This window comes from Conger conger, chromosome 9 (assembly GCF_963514075.1).
Source record: "Conger conger chromosome 9, fConCon1.1, whole genome shotgun sequence".
Taxonomy (NCBI): Eukaryota; Metazoa; Chordata; class Actinopteri; order Anguilliformes; family Congridae; genus Conger; species Conger conger.
This window is the reverse complement of record NC_083768.1, coordinates 48,136,915-48,156,348: the sequence shown is the minus strand read 5'-3', so window position 1 is coordinate 48,156,348 and position 19,434 is coordinate 48,136,915. Positions and strand designations below refer to the sequence as shown.

The following is a 19,434-nucleotide window of genomic DNA, read 5'->3' as shown; positions in this document are numbered from 1 at the left end:
GATCCTGCCCTGTTTTTGAGCCCAGGCGACGACAGTCACCCAGCACCATGTCCAGCCCCTCAGCTGCTGTTGGTCCGATTCTTAGATTGGACTGAAGAATTGTAGCAGTTTTTCACCAAACCATGGGGCCTTCAGCTGGATACATATGTAATTATTTTGGATTCAAATACTGTTCTATGCTTTACTGAGCTTGTCTGGTGTATTGGAACCTATGAAATCCTCTCAGAAAATACAAATGCTGCCTTTTGGTCCTCTTGGTTGGCTCAAATGCCCCAGGCAAGATCAAATTGAGCAAAGAAAAGTATATCAAATCAAAACAATTACGTATTTGACAGTTTGGTTGAAAGGCCATAGTGACATGAGTCTGTAATTAAGCTGGGATGGCCACTGCTGGGAAGCAGCTGTACTGTGTGAGATCATTCTTTTGGCGCTTATTCCCTCTGCCTCTTCCAGACAGGGTTTGGTTTAGATGAAAAAGCACATTTTATGTGAATAACAAAGGTAGGGGGTTTTGGTATTTGTTGCAGGCTACAGGCTGCACATTGCTTTTTTTGTTTTGGTTGGGGTTTTTTTGGTCACATTGCCTGAAAAAGCTGAGGGAGGTTTTTTAATCAAAGGCTGAGATCTTTGGAGTGAACCTTCATCTTCTGAATTCTTCCAACAGCTGGGTTTTTCCAAAAGAAGCAAGGTCAACATCCCCCGGTGAAAGAGAACAAAAGGTGAGTGGCAGTAAGAGGAGGAAGAGGATGGGAGTACGGAGCAAAAGGGAAACCACCCCACCTCAATGACGTCAGTGTCCGACTGGAGGCCAAACGCCTGACGGTGCTGCGTGTGCTGTTACCTGACTGGGTACACGGCCTTTTCCAGTCAGTTACATCTGAGGAATGTGGAATTGAGGGAAGCCTAGAACTGTGGTCTCTGGGGGAGCATTTCAGGTCAAAACTGGGCAGTGTCACCTCAGAGGAAAAAAACTAAAACAAAAAATAAAAACATTGTCAAACCTTTGTTATACAGTCATGTGTAAGCCAGACAGGCTGACCTATTGACCTATAACATTCATTCATGTTTCCAGGTTTTGAAGACCAAGTTTAGACATGACAATGATGAATGCAAGGATGTTAACCAACTACCTAGAGAAGGCAGAAAAAATATCTACTAACTAGGGGCTAATTCTTGACCGCTGATACACCTGTTTTAGAATAGAATCAGCATTTGAAATTCCAGGATGGCCAATTCATCATTTTATTTTTGAAAAGCGTTGGTTACATTGTCCTGCTATGAGCTTGGTGGCTCAGTTTCTGTAGCAACAGGGTAAGAGCACATCAGGTGACTGCAGCTAATCAAAGCACAGGGTCCTGGAGGAATCTTGAATGCTGGGGTGAGAAAACTGAAAAAAATGACATTACCATAGAAACTACCTCTAATGAAATTGAATATGTTAATCTCCGACGAGTTAATAATGAATAAAATCATTGTCATTTCATCTGTTAAGGTCTGCCCAGGAACTACAAATGGAAATTGGCTGCTCAGCTGAATTTGGATCCTTTTGGCCAGCACTAACACGGATATGTTGATTGCTGTGCACTGTCCCAGTCCACTGAATGCTGTAAATAAACAAAAAAGGCTAACTGCTGTTCCTCGACATGGAGTTGATGGGTCTACTGCTCAGACAATTTGTCCACAAGATGGCAGCAGTTTGTTAATTCAGGGCTTCTTTTCTATGAGGTCCAGTGATGCTGAAGAAGGTGCATACAACAGAAATCCCTTTATTAATTTTCCCCAATTCACAACAAAGCCACACAAAAGATCCACAATTTAAACATGAAACCATACTTTATTATTTCTGTATATCTGAAGTGGCTCACTTTCAAGGCGATCAAAATTCAACAGGAAGTTGCCCTGCCGCTAGCGACGACAAAGCATGGACAGAACCACTTCCTGTGCAAAACGCCAACCCGTCCCCTTGACGCATTCAGCCACTGGGGTAAGCAGTTCTAATCCTTTAGCATCTTGTACGAAAAAATGTGGAGAGAAAAATAATCTATAGAAATACACATACCCCACTTGCCCCTCCCTCGCCACCACACCAAATAATTAGACCCCCACACTCGATACATCACAAACCCCGTGCCCCCAAGTCCCACCCTCCTTGCGATAACAAGGAAGGATTTATTGAGGCGTGCAAACTTGTGAGGACCGTGACGGTGGGTTTTGTGAAAACGGCCATCTTGGCAAGGAGAGGGCAAGAGCGGACCCACAGACGACAAGAAAGGTACAAAAGTCCCGCTAATTTCGCTAATTCATTTACCCTGTGCCTGCTGGCTAACGTAGGCTAGCGCAGGCGTAGCGCAGCATTGGAGCTGAGAGTTCATCAGTCCGTTGCTCGCCCGTAGGTGGACGGGTCGGCGTTGATGCGGAGGGGGAGGCGTGCGTCCGAAAGACCTGAGAGACGCACAGCTGTCCGGGTCCCCGAGTGGGGAGGTTAGCCAGCACTCGCGATTAGCTCATACAAATAAAGACTAAATTCCTAACGGCCGGTCTCCAGCCGGACCTGAGACGAGGAAGAGTCCGTTGCTCGCCCCGGGCAGGCCGGGAGAGAAGCTCTTCGGTTCAAATCCAGAGTTCCGAGTCAAAGTGCGTTGGGGGGGGTGGGCGCCGGCGGTCCGCTTATCCAAACGAGCGTCCGGTTCGTTGGGAGGGGAGCCGCGGGGAGTCACATGATGCAGCACTTGTTCTTCAGGTGGCGGGGGTCTTTGTAACGCAGTCTCTGTTTGGGCCGGTACTTCTCCAGGTACGTCAGCTGCTTGCTGTTAATGGCCCCTCTGCGCTTCCTGCAGCAAAAACCGCACAAATTACAATCAAAAATGAAATAGACACAAACTTTGCTTCATTCATTTGCTACAAACAAATGACAATCTAATGACTGGGTGAATCCAAGTCAATATCGGTGCAAGAACACTGTCATTGTAATTACAACAGGAACGAGAGGTTTCTTCAAACATGTTGAAGAAATTCAATGTGCAGTGCATTGTCATAGTGTGCTCACAGCTCACAGCCCACACTGGCTGCTGACTGGGCTTGTGGAAAGTGCCTTGTACTCACTGCCTTATGAACTGAATGGCGTCCTCGTACTTCATCCCGCTCTCGATCAGCGCCAAGGCCACCAGCACAGGAGCCCTGCGGAGGACATGGCAGTTAGAGCAGTCTGCGTTGTGCAGGGAAACGGCATTTATACACCACGCCAAACACCGTGCGCAACAGCTCATGCGCCAACCTGCCTTCTGCAGCCATTCAGGCTGGTCTGCTGACTGCCCGGGCACCACCTACTTTCCCACAGAGCAAAAACAGGAGCGGAGAGCGCTTTGTCTCTTTTAATATACGGTATCTATCAATCTGCCACACAGATTAAGGCTTGCTTTTCCTCTTCCTCCATTAAGAATCATCGGAAAGTTTATCCGTTCAGAGTAACAAAATGAACTGTGAACGTAGTAAGGAACTGATGGTGATGTTAGGTGGCATTCCTTTCAATGAAACGGAAATATAATTTTCAAATTATAGCCTCTGAAAATAAATGAGCAGTGATTAGTAGAAAAAATACAAAAATAAAAAGTTAATCGCTGGGACAATGTTCAGCACCTCGGACAGCATAGTGCAAAATGCAGACTGTGAAATTCTGCCAACTGTATGCTACTTTAAAGTCATTGAGACACAAGGACATGTAAAGTTGAGAGTTTAGCCATAGCCTGCAGAAGCTTTGATGTTTTGGTGTGTGGGTCGAGTCTTTTACAACCTCCAGTAGTGCAATTATCATGTGGCTCTGCATCCTGCCTGTTATTGCTTCACTATTTTTGGTTCAGGTAAACGACAGAGGGTCATTCTGGGACACAAGACCCTCTCCTATTTATTTCTCTTTCCACTTTGTCCTCAGTCTTCTCCTGGCTTTGATGAACTGCAGCCGGGTTTGGGAGAGAGACCCCCTTGGTAAAATAGCTTTTATAGAATGTGATATATACGCATCAGCTCTCAAGCAACAGTGATGTGTAGTTTACTCAATTACTGACTTAGTTTGAAGTGGAACACATTCTAACTAACAAAACCTCTGCCCTGTTTTGGCACGTTCACTCCAGGTAAACACAGGATTAAAGAGATTGAAGTGTTAAAAAGAAAGTTGCAGAGTGACATAATCCTCACAAACAACATCCAGTCGGCGAATTTGAACCACTGCGACCGATGAGTAAATCAAACTTTTCAATGTGGTAGCCGACTTTTATCCTTCAGTGAATCTGGCCCCGTGACTGCCGTTTCTCATTTCAGAGCGACAGCGCCATCTAGTGGCTGTGAGCGCAGGGCTTCTGTAAACAGAACCCTGCACAGGGCCCCACGGCACTGCAACCACTCTTCTCAGCGAACAACGAGCGCATGGACTATGTACATGGAGGGCCTGTAGATCAGTGCTGGTAGCCTGAGGGTGCGGTAATGTGTCTGAAAGCAGCGCAGGGACCCTGGGACGGACTCCAGAGTGGACTCGGTGAAGCCTTCAGCCCGCTGCGACTGGCCGCTCGGCCGCGCGCGAGCGAAAGCCAGAGGCTGCCGGAGCCAGGCGCCCCGCACACAGACCATGTGAATCCAGTCAGACGGGAGCTTAATTGCAGCCGCTTTCCTCGTTTCTGTTGCCTAATAAGGACCGGGGGAGGAAAAGTGCTGTTTTGTTACAAACTCGGAGACGTTTCGCTGTTTGGTTTGGGCTCTCCGCTGGGATAGACGAGCGAGAGCTTTGCAAAACCATAAACATCTCCGGTTCTAGGAAAAAAAAAAAAAAAAAAAAAAAACCGGACTTTGCAAACACGTCAAAACATGCTGACGTACAGTGGTTGCGGTTCCACGGTTCGGGGTACTTAAATCCAAATATCTTCACATGGACCCCCCTGCCCACCATGTGAAGGGGGGGGGGGGGGGGGGGGGGGGGGGGGGGGAGGAGAGAGGCTGACAGCAAGTGAATGTTTCCCATCTGAATATTGTGAAAATAAATAAAGCCAAGCGAGGGCTGGCACCCTTTCAAGGGCTGTGGAGGGGTCCCTTAGGAAGGGTAAAGTGCGTCAGAGATGGTGTTCTGCCAATCCCCGAAACGAGGTGAACTTAGGGGGGGAAGGGAAGGGGGAGCTCCATCTTGTGCCCTGCCTGCCCTGACCACTAATAAACCGGACGGCCTGGTTCAAACGGCCAGTCTCCTCTAATAGCCCCGTTCAATTACAGTTTGCACGAATAGGAGGGGATCCTCTGGTTATAAATAAATATCAGCGAGGAACAGCAGATTCAATTAAACGGCATTAGGCTCGTCGGACGGGGAAAAAATTTTGGCCTGACTGGGAAGGTTAGGGAAACCTTAGGAGAGAACAGATGTCAATAAAGCCTTTCCTGTTTTGTCTTCAGAATTCACTCTGTGCTCTTCTAATAAAGAACAGGGTATTACTGCTGTTTGGGTGTACCTTTAGCGATAGTTGATTTAGGAGGATCGTCCAAAAGACTAGCCTTAGGGGAAGGTGTGCAGAAAGGGGCTGTGCTGACAGCAAGGGCAACGAGAGGTGTGGTTAGTGAGCACTTGGGGTGTTGGGCTGACTGTGTGTAGAGAGGTTATGTCGATAAGAGCATTTAGGATGTTGGGCTGACCATGTTTGGGAGGTTAGGTTGATGGGAGCATTTAGTATGTTGGGTTGACAGTGTGTGGAAGGTTAGGTAGATGAGTAAGCGCTTGGGATGTTGGGTGGGCTAGAGATTGGGACGTTGGGTAGACAAGTGTTTGGCAAGCAGCTGGAACATTGATTGTTTAGTACTCTGAGTCAATGGCCGAGCCCTTTTGAGCAGGTGAGGTTATGGCCTGAGAGCCATTGGCAGTATGTGTGAACTGATGACCTCCCTTTTCTATCAAGTGGTCTGACCCAAGATGAGGCCCCTCATACCATGACCCAGCTTCTTTGACTGAACCACTGCGAGTGGAGGGGGGTGGTGCGCTGCCCTTCCACTCACCGTCCCAGGCCCGCCACGCAGTGCACCGCCACACAGGAGCCCGGGTCATCGCAAAACTTGCTCCTCAGCAGACTCAGCCAGTCCTCCACGATTTTGGAAGGAGGGGGTGCGCCGTCGTCGAACGGCCAGTCCTGGAGGGGGGCAGAGGAACGGAGGTGGTGAGCTTGGTCTCAGGAGACACACACATGTTCCAAACAGTTTATTTTGGTAAGCCTCTTGTTTGGCTTATGTCTCTCAGTGTTTTCATCTCATTTCTCAGCCTCATAAAGGCTTCCTTGACTTTCACTGGCACAACTCTGGGCCTCATGTTGACAAACGCCAATAACATCATCCAAAGGCAATCAAAAGCCAAGAATCAAGATTATGTATGAAAAAAGGCGATGTAAATCCTACACTGAACATTCAATATGGATGTAAATACCCTCAGATTAAAGCTGTTAGTGCACGTTAACCTCATCTTCATTGTTTCATTCAAGTCCAGCCAGAACAACATAAATTGTGTCACTGCCCAAATACTTAAACAGCACTGTGTGTACACACATATACAGCCACAGACATGCATGTACACACGCACACAGATGCATACATACCCGTGTAAATTCTCATGCAGACACCTACGTATAGGCACGTATGCACACATGTACACTCACACATCCCATCGACACGTCAACACACACGCATACAGCTGTGTACATGCACACATGCACGTACACAAAAACAGACGCACACGCCCACACGCATGTATTCACGCACGTACACATGCGCACAGACACCCAGCCACGCGCACTTCCACACATACAGACACAAACCAGCATGAAATCTCCATAATTATCTCCCTGGGGCTTTTATCTCCTGCCCTGGAGATGCTATAACTAATGGCTTAGGCGTACGCACGCACATGCATGGACCCAGGACAACATTGCAAAAAAACCAAAAGACCTTGAGTATTTTAGTCTTCCATTTAGACTTAAAATCTCATTTGTAATACTTTTTTCGCTAAGTAAGACAAAGAGATTGCCAATGAGGCGAGACAGCCAGACTCATTTAAGATATGCCAACGGGACCATTTCACTTGACAAGCAAAAAGCCACTTAAAACAAGTTGATATATTCGACTTGAGAGAAAGAGAAGAAAAAGAAAAAAATTCTGAGAATGTTACGCTTTTTTTTTCCACATTCCAACAAAATCAATAATATCATAAGACAATGACAAAGGGGTTCAGAAATAAGGGCAAAAGACTCGTAAAATGGGCCCACATAGCCACATTGAGACACATTGGGCTCAGGTGCGAGAACTCTGACAATAGAAAACAGACAACATGCTTCACTTCTTTATTCTGGCGTGCTGAATTCTCCATAAATGGCAAACTTTAGGCTGAGGAAAAGGGACAAAGACACCAATATTACCATCGGGATTTAAGACCTTTTTAGATGCACAAACGTTTCAGTGGTGGTGTAGCCTACCTTTCATGCATCTAAAATGGGGTTAAATCTGAGTGGTAATACGAGTGTGCTGTCCCTATTCTACTGCCTAGTTGTGAGAGGAATGTTTCCTCTCTAGAACATTCCGGGCCACTGCTGCTTGTTGTGAGGGGCCGTGGCCTTAGAAAGTGAAGGGTTCGAGACACCCTCCATGCACGCACTACTGTAGTGGGACGACTGTCACCATTGCCAAGAAATGGCCAGTTGCCGTGGCACCGGCTCCCAGGGCCCTGGGGGTTGGGTACGCTGCTGGTTCTGTAATGTTTAAGGCTGTGAAGTGGGACGTCATCTGAAGCGAATCACGGCCTGGCTCTGGTGAGGTCACCCCAGAGGGAACAGCAGTACAGATCTCTATCTTCTTCAGATTTCTCAGACGCTAAGCCAGACCCCTCTAAACAGTGGGCCTGGTCCCGGTGTCAGAGTGACCCTGGATAGCCACGCACTCGGGAGTGTCACACACCGCTACGTCAAGCCCACGTCGGACTCAGCCTGCGATAGGTGATAAATGACGCTGGTTCGAGCAGACTACTCGAGAAGCGCCGTCCGCTTACGTGATGCTTACGGCTATTTAAACCACCGACCTTACCAGTTCAGGCTCTTTCTCATTGTGCTGCTGCTCTGCTGCTACTCTGTCACTGCCACTGCACTCAAACTGCCCTGCTCTGGAAATCATGCAAAAGCTGCCCTGCTGTCTGGCTCACATTACAGTTAATTAGTTAATGCTTTTATCCAAAGTCACTTGAAGTTGATTAGACTAAGCAGGAGACAATGTGGGGTAAGGGCCTTGCTCAAGGGCCCCAACAGCTGCACGGGTCTTATTGCGGCTACACCGGGGCTGGAACCACCCAGCTTTTCTGGCCCCAGTCATGCACCTTAATCACTAAGCTACAGGCTACCCCCAAGAGGATTCATAAATGAATAAAAACTTGAACTTATCAGATTTGATACTTTTACAGTCATATTAGCAACTAGGCTACATGCTGCCCCTTGTGAACTTGCATGCTGTTGCTGTTGCTCGTCTTGCATACTGTTGCTACATCTGCCATCGGCGCTGCTGCATCTGCCCAAATTTATTGTTTATTTCAGAACGTTTTTACTCTCACAACGCCACGCCAGCATCCACCTGTGAGCTCTGCTTCTCAAGATCCCCATGAGAGGGGAGGGTTGTAGTCACTCCCTGTTATTTCAGCTGGCTTTCAGAGACAGAGCCTCCATGCCAAAGTTTGCATTCACATTAAACCTCAATAAAAATTGCCAAATTCCTCGCAAGTTATCTGACTGAACTGGGACTTTCCAAACGCATGACCTCCCGTATAAAATATACACTCTGAAGAAACCTTGTAGTGCCATAGAAGAACCCAATCTAGTTCAAGGGTTCTTTGTTTGGCAAAACGGTTCTTTGCCTGGGAGCCTTCATGCTTCACACCTATGATAGAGGGTTCCATAAGGAACAAAAACCGTTCCTCTACGGAGGCGAGCCTAAGAACCCGTTTTTTCCTGAGTGTACCTGAATGTTATGTTATGGCTGTGATATTTATATTTTCCTTGGGAGAGTTGAGCTGTGAAAGCCTGCACGGCAACCAAAGCAACAGCGTGGCCCCAGAGACCAGAGGCCCCAGGCAAACAGCAGAGCCGTGATAAACACCAGCACCCAGGAGTCCTTCACTGCACCGCACAACAATGAGAAAAAACCACATCACTTTCCAAAATCACATTTCTATGGGTTTCAATCGGACGGGAAGACCGTCCAAACTCAGAACAGAGACACGACTTTTAGAGTGGGTTTATTAGCCACTTACGGGCAAGACCATAACTACAAACTTTAACCATAACTGTTACCGCTAACAAGCTGCTGTCAGGGTCCAGAAACCAAAACATTGCTCAAGAACTTCGCCCACCAAAATAGCAGTAGGATAGAACACCAAAACATAATGTTTTACTTGCAATTATTACTTGAATTTATAAACATAATGTTATTATACTATTTAAAAATAAAATTCTTGCATAAACAGTATTTTGATGAATTTCCGGAAAGAATCACATGCACTAATATCTCCTGTGCAAAAAAAAATTAAAGCTGAAAAGATTTAACAAATGAACCCCTGACAGCGGAGAAAAACACAAGCTTTGCTCCCATGTCTGCTCCACCAATCCATCCAGTTAAAAATAACACTGAAACCACAAGACTCGGGAGGTGAGCGGACCCCTCCCCCCTCCCCCGCGTCTGGAATGCCACGGGCGGGCTCTCCGATCCGCAGCGGCGTTCCGAGACGCGCTCGGCCCCGGGGCTGACGCGGGAGATCCGGAGCGAGGGTCTCCGTTTCCCAGAATCCCGTATCGGGTGTTCCCTCGGGAACCCGACGCCGCTTGGACAGACGTGCCTCCTCTGCACCTGTCCCAAATCTGCGTACGTGCCTTCGCGTGTACGTGTGTGTGCGTGCGTGAGTGTGTGTGAGTGTGTGTGCGCGTGAGCGTGTGTGTGTATCTGTGTGTGTGTGTATGTGTGTGTGTGTGTGTATGTGTGTGGGGGGGGGGGGGGGGTGCCTCTCCTCGGATGCCCCGCAATGAACTTTTTCAGCGGGATGCCTTCGTGGTTTCGGGCTGCAAACCCCGATCAGGTTTCACCCACAGAAGCTCCCGATGGCATGCGGACACCGTTACTGTTACTGAACGGGTCAGTTGAATCAAACTTCAATCCAAACCTTATCTGTAAACAAACTAATAAAAGGTCTCCGGTTTCGGCTCTGTACACAAGGCCTCTTAGTGGCAGGGCGGTTATCCAGGGGTTATTAATTTATACAGCTGTACAGAAGCAAGCACTTCTGCAAAAGTACTTTTCTCAAGGGTAAGCAACTTCAGGGTCGCTCTCCTGCTCCTTGCTCTCCTCTCTCATATGCAGTGTGAGCACAAAAAAAACACACACACAGTAAAACAAATACAACACCCACCATCGCTGCATACTCAAACACAGTATGAACAGTATGAACAGGCGCTTATTAGCAGGATATAGTGATGGTACAATGGTGGTCATGATAACTTATGGATAGCACACTCTGCTGAGGACTGCATGGAGGTACGATGTACACACAGTCCATACTGCTCACAACTAAGACCTGAAAAATCTGTTCACGGGTGTTTTTTCACCTCAATTTGGAATTTCCAATTTGACCTGTTGTGCCACCCGCAGAGCTACTTGCAGGACTTTTCTAATTGAGCCACACAGTGCTACAGAGGACCCGGCAGCGACCCCGCCCCTCTCCCCGCATGTCTGTGCAAATGAAGCAGTAACTCGGTAAAACATTCCACTGACACTGAAGTAAAAATGCACCGATTTTCCAAAGTTGCCATGGAAATGGGACAGGATCAGAGGGCGATAGCAGAACAGCCTGTGCTAGACGTCTCTTGGCTGTGCTTCTGCCTCTCCCCCCCCAAACCGCAATCCGGCAGCCTGTAAGGGAGTGGAGAGGGGCACACAGTGTACTCCAGATAACATCGGCCGATAGGTCAGATGGTGAGACACAGTATGGGCTCGATGTGGCTCCTTTGAGAACACGATTCTCCTTCGGCGGAAGACAGGGAAAGAAACGAGAGCGGAGGCCGGGGCGGGAGAGCCGTGGCCTCGTTCGCTGGGAGACCTCCCGGCTGCCATGGCAACGGCGCAACGTTGACGGCACAAATTGGAAACACGTGCGGCCGCCTGGAAGGCCAGCGACGCGCTGCTGTCGGGCGGGGCACCTCCTCCGCCATCACGCGCTCTCTCTCTCTCTCCCTCCTCTCTCTCTCTCTCTCCCTCCCTCTCTCCCTCTCTCCCCCTCCCTCTCTCCCTCTCTCCCTCCCTCTCTCCCTCTCTCCCTCTCTCCCTCCCTCTCTCCCTCTCTCCCTCTCTCCCTCCCTCTCTCCCTCTCTCTCCCTCCCCCTCCCTCCCTCCCTCCCTCCCTCCCTCCCTCCCTCCCTCCCTCTCTCCCTCTCTCCCTCCCTCCCTCCCTCTCTGTCTCTCTCAATCCCTCTATCCCTCCCTCTCGCTTGCTCATTCACTCGTTCACTCCTCTCTCACTCCCCCCTTGCTCCCTCTCCCTCCCTCGCTCTCTCTGCAAACCTCTCAAAAGTCTTTATTTTCTTTCTTAAAACAATGCCTCGCTCGCTGCCAAAGTGCCGCGACTGGAAATTGACTCAGTGCTTATTCCACTGACTGTGACGGGATGCCACCAATTATACAAAATGGGGGGGTGAAGAATTGTCCCATTGGTGGATGCCGGCTTTGGGAGAAATGGGGCATTGAGGAAGAGTGAGGAGCACCTTTGATCCTCTGAGCAAGTAGTTGCCCCAGTGAGTAAAGATACTCATCTCTTCCCAACCCGTTTTCTCTCCCTCTATCAACTCAATCCTCAAACGACCACTGCCAGTGCCCTATGTTGTCTGGCTGGTCTTAGAAGCGAGCGGCTTTTACAGCACAGAATTAGGTCGTCTCGTTTCCTTCTTTTCAGAACACGTTTCAAAGGCCATCTTACCTAAACGGGTTGCATATCAATCTCCTGTGGGCGTAGCGCTTATTCATTAATCCTGTAAACAGCCATAGAAAAGTGTGCTGTTTGCCTTGCGGGCAGGACCGCCTTCTTCCTCGTGCTTATAACCCGTCCGTACCTTTTCTGCTCTCAATCCTTAACACCGCGGCTTAACACTGCAGCGTGTCAGGTCTGAACGCGCTTGCGGGCTCAGCAGAGCTGCAGAGGGAAGGCTGTACATGTGGCGTCTGGCTCGGTGTCTGGCTCGGTGACTCGGAGACCGTACTCACCACCACGGTGATCCCGTCCCTTTCGAGCGGGGCTTTGTCGTACGTGATCTCGCACACTCTGACCACCGTCGTGGCGCCATACTTCTTCAGGTCCTGCGAGAGGGAGGCAAGCTGAGTTAACTGTCCGGTACTGGAGGAAAGAAAAACACCGGCCTTGCCTTTAAGGCCTTAGCCTCAGCAGCGGGTCGTCAAAACAAATGACAAAGAACCGCCATCGGAAAACACGTGTCTGCCGCTGTGCGCCGTCGCTGTTATCTGGGGCAAACTCCCCACTGGGCGGGCACACTTATTTTTCACCTGTGCCATGTGACGGTTGTGCTGGGTCAGGTTTCCATGACGATGAGGGGTTTGCAGCTATCGCTAAAGCTTTTGACAAGCGGGCCGTTTCCTCTTAATTGGCTTGTGGTTCGTGTGGACATGTGAGCGACTTCCTATTTTCCATGTGTACAGAGCGCTTATGAGTGAGCAGGGCTCAGGCGGAGACACAAAATGGCGGCGCGAGAACGGCGGCTCACCTCGATGAAGCTGCTGAGGGTGGAGTTGGTGGGGTTATGCGTGATGAGGAAGCGCATGTTCTTGTAGCACACCTCCACGGGAGCGGGGCGGTTCATCCTCGCCATGCCGCCTCGCGAATCCGTCCGTCCGTTTCCAGAACCCCAAAAATAAATAACGGACTCCCCCAAAAGTGCTGCTCGCCCACTATTAGGACCCCCCACCTCCCTGCCGAAGTTGCCCGTCTTGTGTCTTTCGGCGGCCTCAAAAAAAAGAGAAAAGGGAGGAGGCTTTTTCTCCGGTGGACGCTGGTCTGTTCTCGAGTCTGGGGTGAGGAGGACGGGGTTGCGGTCGGCTGGCTCGCACTGGGCTTGACCGGGCGCGAGTTACCCCATCTGTGTGTGTGGCGGGAGCGGACTGCGAGAGGCGGGAGCCCGATGACAGCAGGCGCCTCTTGGCATCCAAAGGTCAGTGCCGGGCGCTCATGCCACCCGGGCTCAGGCGCTGCGATGTTGGGCGTGGCAGTAATCACCACTGCCCTGCAAGAACTCCATCAACGTCCGGGCGGCCAAGGTGCGGGTCTGCAGGGAGAGAGAGGGGGGGGGGGGGGGGGAGAGAGTGCTCGGTGAGATACTGGGGCTCAAAGGGTTTCGCTCTCACCAGTGGCAACCGCTGCTGAAGACAAACTCCAGAAACTGTGCGGCTGCAACTGACGGCTTAATGCTAAATCATTGGGGGGGGGGGGGGGAGAAAGCAGCTTGATCCGTTTAATTTGGAACTTTTTTCGGTTTTATGGCGACTTCAAAGCCTGAAAGCCTGGCGAAATCAAAGAAACATGTCCCAAAACAAAAGACGTGACCCTTAAGCTATTACCGCGTAATGAAAACCTGAATTCAATTCAAGCTACGGAACCACTTCCGTGTGGCTGCAACACGGTAGAATCCTACCTGTCAGTAAGAGAAATAGTTTTAAGCATGACAGTACTTACTACTGGTCTGAGAAAACAATAGATTAATGTGCAGAGAAAATGAGCAAAACATAATTGGTTACAGCTGTTGAGCGTTTATAAGTCGGGTATGCGTTTGCTTGCCAAAAGCAACATCTTTACAGACTGTACAATTAGCTGCACTGTACATTAGTGGAACAGCAGCTACATACTGTTTGCCTGTCCTACATTCTGCACGTTCAGGCACTATACATTATAAAACTGAAAAACAAACAACCCTGTCCCCGTCGTTAAATGTGACATGCACCAGAGCATATTACAAGAAGGAAAATCTGTTCTTGCAGATATATATCAGATCTCTCCTCCAGGAAATGAAAACTAGTCAAAAGCACACTCATAAATTTGGATTCCTACTCACACACCGCCTGCAAAACTTTCCCAGCACGCGGATGAAAATAGCAGACGCAAATCCAACAGAACACCCGAGCTCACCTCCGCTGACTTGTGGAGCCGGAAAGCGACTGGAGCCGAAACTAAATACACAGTTCTTTCTCCGGCGTGAAACTGGCGTGTCCCAAAGCATGCGGGCTCAAAACCGGGGAAGCCGAGACGCGGCTACGGCGTTCCTTCCCCCCTCCCCGTTTTCCCGCTGTCCTTACCTTTGCGGAACGCCGCGTTATGCTGGGGATTAAGCCGGCAGCCGTGGGGGGAACCGCGCGGAGCGAGTAGTTTCTGCCGCTAACGCTAGCGCTAATGACTCTCGCTGCTCTCAGCCGGCTGAGGCTGGCCTGGCTTGCCATATGACACTGACAGCACTGACTGCTCGTGTCACAAACAAATGCACCCTCAGTGCTCTCAGGAGCACGTAGAGCCCACCCCCTCGCTGGATGTGCAGCACGGCGCTTGCTTGTGCGCTCGCTTCGCTGTTGGGGAGAGGGGGGGGCTATCGCCTTCTCCACAGCAGCCTGCTTCTGCTGGTTAAACTGCAGAGACGCACAGTTCTCGCAGGAATAAACTGGACCACACCAGCAGGAAGGGAATTAGGTTCCGGTGATTTTAATCTTCCCGTAACCCCAGCTAATTTATTGAAAAAAAAAGGCTTTGAATTTGGCTCTATTTACAACTTTGAAAAAAAAAAAAAAAAATGCTCTGTGGTTCGTTTCTGGTGGCACAGAATAAACCATGGAAGGATTATTGTGAACTCCAGGGTAGGTACATTCAAATGAAGATATGATTACAAATAAATTCACTCAAACGTGTTTAACAGCCAAGACCTGGCAAATCTGATTGAGAAAATACTATATACCATTTAATTCAATGGTATTTATATAGCGCTTTTCACATGAGATACAGAAACAGAAAGGAAGAAAAAGAAGAAAGAAAAATGTGAAATACCAGCCATAATCCCCTAAATAGTAGCGCAAGGTAAAAACTCCCTAGTGGGGAGAAAAACCCTCAAACAGTGTTCAGGAAAACTCCCTGATGCGAAGAAATCTAGGGAGGAACCCAGCTATAGGGGGATGCCCAACCTCAACTGGCCTATATATACACTAGTTCCACATGTCCGTAAGAGATTTGATGCAACTTGACCCCTGGTACTGTGGACGGAGGAGGTTGTATCCACAGTCTGCATGCAAGTTGGCAGCCATTTTCTACGCATCATGAAATAGATTTCCATGCTTAGCTTATGGGTTATGTATCTACATACAAAGATGGTACTAATCTAGTATTGCAGTCAGTTTTGATGCACTTCACTTCAGCTTCCTTTTATAATGCAGTCCTCAGGAATGATCATTCTTGGAATGAATCAGCTCTCGCTCAGGAAAACAGTGATAAGTAAAAGATCAAAGACAACGCTTTTAAACTGGCACCAACTGCTTTCGATGATTCAGTTGCACGTGAGCGATTGGAAGCATTAAAAAGTTCGCCCGTGAGCCAAACGGAGCAATTTGGGCGTAATGTTTTAGATAAACAAACAAAGACGATGCAGAAATACACGCCTGAACAAAAAAATTATAAACTGATAAAGTGAAGTCACGGAAATGCGTCCCTGGAGACGGCGCTATGAAATCCTGCCACGGCCAATAAGCTGGGGCGTTAATTGGTAGACGATGTTCTGGCTGTCCTCGTGGGCACGTAAGGGCACAATTGATCACAGAGAGACTGGCGTTTAGCACCTGATAAGATGAGTAAACAGCTTCTGCTGCGCTAGCAACGCCGCCACACGCACCTGACATCACGCCTTGGGAACGCGATCGTTATTCGCCATTACACTACATGTAATTAAAAAATGAAGTCTAAATGTGAAATAAATACATTTGCATCAAGCACTGGCAGTCAGGCAGTGTGCTCATGTCCTGTGTCTTCTGAATAAGACTTGAAAGGATTTATAATCCTGAAAAGGATTTATTCTTATGCGTGTTTCTATTGGAAACAGACTCGCTCACTTACAGCCAGATGTCTGTTTTGTGTTTGCATAACGCATTCAAATGACGTTTGCAATTTCTCAGTAAAATACTATATTTGATGCACTGAAATGGTCTGTCATTTACTTTTGAAATATCCACCGAAATAGCCAAATGCCTGTAAATGGTACACTGCCTAATCTCATTTTGGGCATAAAACTACACGCTCTTAGCCAACTAGCTTGTTTGGAAATGTAATGGAGCCACATGCACTCCTTCAGTTTATTTATTTAGCAGATTATCCAAAGCGCCACAGATTAATGGATCTTCGGTAGCTGTATGAACACAAGCACAGATACAAAATAATATACGCAATGTGGTAAAAACAGTGCCAACAAAGAAAAAGTGTCACTGCGCTAAGCAGCACTAACCAACAAGGGGAGACCCACTGCACCTCCAGCTCACTGACGGAGGCACCTCCAGCTCACTGACGGAGGCTCCGCCTTGTTGTTTTTCCTGGGGCAGCTTAATACCTGACCGACGCCGTGGCAACAGGCCACACTCTGGCTTCGTAGGGCAAAGAAAATTAGCGCAGTGCCAACAGTGTGAATGACCGTCCACTCACGTAATAACATAGCACGGCTCCAAACAGTGCAGGGGATCTAGTTTGAGGTCTGCGTTACAGTTCTGGAAAACTTCACCAAGACAGGCTATTGAAATTAAGCCCACCCAAAGAAGGGTTGCCCAACTCAGCGGCCGTGAAAGGAATATCGCTTCATCCTGGATATTTCAGACCGCCGGGGACCTGAGACTGACGTCAAACAGGGAAAGGGGAGAGAAGAAAGTGGCGTAGCGTTAAGCTTAACAAGCGGAAGGGATGTTCGGAGCTTTCTGGGGGGGCTTTTCGAGTTTAAAGAGCTCTGTCGGAGCTTGGTGGTGCTGTCAGGGCATGTCGTTATGAAGGGGGGCTGGCTCAGCACAGGGGTCTCGGGGGTGCAAGCTGCCATCTCGCCCACAAGCAGGCTCCTGTAGCACTGTCACATGGGCTCAGAGGGATACCACGTCCCTGCTGCTAATTTATTTAGCTATATTTAGGTTATTTATTTCTTATTTTGGAGCACTGATGGTCTCCATTGCATGAGGGAAGTACCTTGTCTTGCTCGCTAAACTCTGGGGGCTGACGGGCAAATGGCGAAAGCCCCCAGTGGCTGCCATCGCATGGCGAGCGGAAATGCAGGCCTTTTCAGTCCGAACGACAGAAGCAGGATTGCTCACGCCGAAGCCAAAACACAGGAGAGGTGCAGCTCTCCATGGCTCGACAATTCATTCCATTCATATTTAAGCTGCAATGTGAATATGTGCAATTTCACGGTCGCTAAAAGCCACCATTCTGGCTTTTTTTTCCCCCCACTGAAAGAAAACAAAACCGAAATGGAGACGTGTCTGGCTTTTGTCACTCTGTGCATGCACTACAGACGTTGACCAATCAGAAGTATCCTTCTTGACACACAGAGCAGGTAAAAGCAGAAGAGGCCAGGAGGACAGAAGTGGCTCATACAGTGAAGAGGAGAATGTGGACATAAAATGAAGACATGGCAAAGAAATTGACCTTTTCAAGAACGGATTGTGCCTATTTGCACAACTTACATTTGCTATTATCACATTACTGTTAACCTACGGTAATTTTAAGACAGCACCTGAGTTACCAATTCGCTTTTGTCATTTAACCAATAGGCTGTCGGCCTGCTTTGGAAAATGGGCTGGGTGGGACTGCAGTGGGAAGTCCATTCCACCATCGGAGCCCCAGAACAGTCCTGGAAGTGCAGGCACGTGGGGGGTAGGGGCAAGGCACCCATAGGTAGTAGAGTAATGGGCAGCTCATAGCCTAATAGCTAAGGTGCATGACCGAGATCTGGAAGATTGGTTGTTCAAGCCCCGGTGTAGCCACGATGAGATCCGTGCATCTGTTGGGCCCTTGAGCAAGGCCTCACATTGCTCCAGGGGGGAGTGTCGCCTGCTTAGTCTAATCAACTGTAAGTTGGCTTTGGATAAAAGCTTCAGCTAAATAACTTATATAGTATAGATAGCTAAGTATAGAATGTGGAGATCTGGCTGGTGTGTGGAGTGTGATGATCTTCTGAAGATTATAATGGAGCGGTCCTTTTAGCTGCAGAGCTCCAGTGAAGGTCGACTTGAAGGGGAGTGACATGGCCGAACATGGAGTTCTGAGGGAGGAAGATGGTCCAGTCCAGACAGGAAATGACCAGCAGGAAATAAAGTCTTAACCCACAATCTCATTCTCTTCAGCAGCACTTTCTCTCAGACAAGTGACGTTTCTCCTCCTCGTCTTCAATCGTGTTCATTCCACATAATCCTGTTCTAAATAACCTTTTTAGTCATTTAAGATTTGACTTTTAGATTACGTTCGTTCCAGATAATCCTTTAGAGTTAAAGATTTTATTTGTTGTGAGTTTATGTAGATTCTACACAACGGCAGCTGTTGCAATGCCTCTGTTGTTCAGCTCCAGGGATAATAGACCAATGAGCAAGGAACAAAGGAAACAATCAGTTTCATCTTTACACCCAGTAAGTATAGTACAAGCATATAGTCCTATGATCCATCTTTGAAATAGGCCTACTGATTACATTTTTAAGCACCTTACAAGGATATGGCAAATGTTTGTGTAATGCGCTTGCTGTTAGTTATATCGTAATTGCATAACTAACAAAACAATAACAGCGAGTAGAGCCTGTGTCGTGCTTCTCTCTGCCCATGGGACCCTCCTGTCGGGGTTAGCCAATGGCCACTCATCAGGTTTGGGGAGGGTGGACGGAAAAGGAGGGGCGGAGGGTGACCCGCGCGTGTAGTCGAGGGGGTCTGCGACAGACAGCTCAAGGGGACTTGTTTTGACACAGCCCCCTTGAGGCACATGACCGCAGAATGAGAACGGGCCCTTCTCAGCCCGTGCTTTCCTAAATTTACTATTGCCAGCTGCTTTCACACGCATTCAGAGCTGCTTGAAATGAGGAGGGCCTAAGATAACATGGGGACCCGGTGCTTTTGAAAGGGGCTGTTTTGGAAACCGTAGGGGTCTTGATAAAAGTCGGTCTCACCTGGATTGAGCGCCATTTTGACTGCTCATTATTAAAGTAGATTAAAAAGATTAAAAGTCTGGAAATACATCACGTGAATTTAGCTAGTAGCTATATTAATCAGGTTAAATAACCACAAAAAATAAAACTTATCAGAACATTGTATGCCATAGGAGGCTACATCCATGCCAAACACCACAG

The 19,434-nt window shown here is 48.4% G+C and overlaps 1 protein-coding gene across 6 annotated transcripts in view; it reads right to left on the bottom strand.

Moving 5' to 3' along the window:
- Positions 1–1,746: 1,746 nt before the first annotated feature.
- LOC133137890 (protein tyrosine phosphatase type IVA 3-like) overlaps positions 1,747–19,434 on the bottom strand; it is a 47,011-nt gene continuing 29,323 nt past the window's right edge. For 5 of the 6 annotated variants that reach the window (XM_061256291.1, XM_061256288.1, XM_061256294.1 and 2 more), the window contains 5 exons: positions 12,813–13,370; positions 12,298–12,390; positions 6,025–6,155; positions 3,103–3,177; positions 1,747–2,831 (listed from right to left, as the gene is read on the bottom strand). In XM_061256291.1, the coding sequence (XP_061112275.1) occupies positions 2,714–2,831; positions 3,103–3,177; positions 6,025–6,155; positions 12,298–12,390; positions 12,813–12,917 (522 nt within the window). In that variant the 5' untranslated portion in view covers positions 12,918–13,370 and the 3' untranslated portion in view covers positions 1,747–2,713. Of the gene's footprint in view, positions 2,832–3,102; positions 3,178–6,024; positions 6,156–12,297; positions 12,391–12,812; positions 13,371–14,394; positions 14,576–19,434 lie in introns of those variants that run through there. The other variant, XM_061256289.1, reaches the window with a different exon arrangement.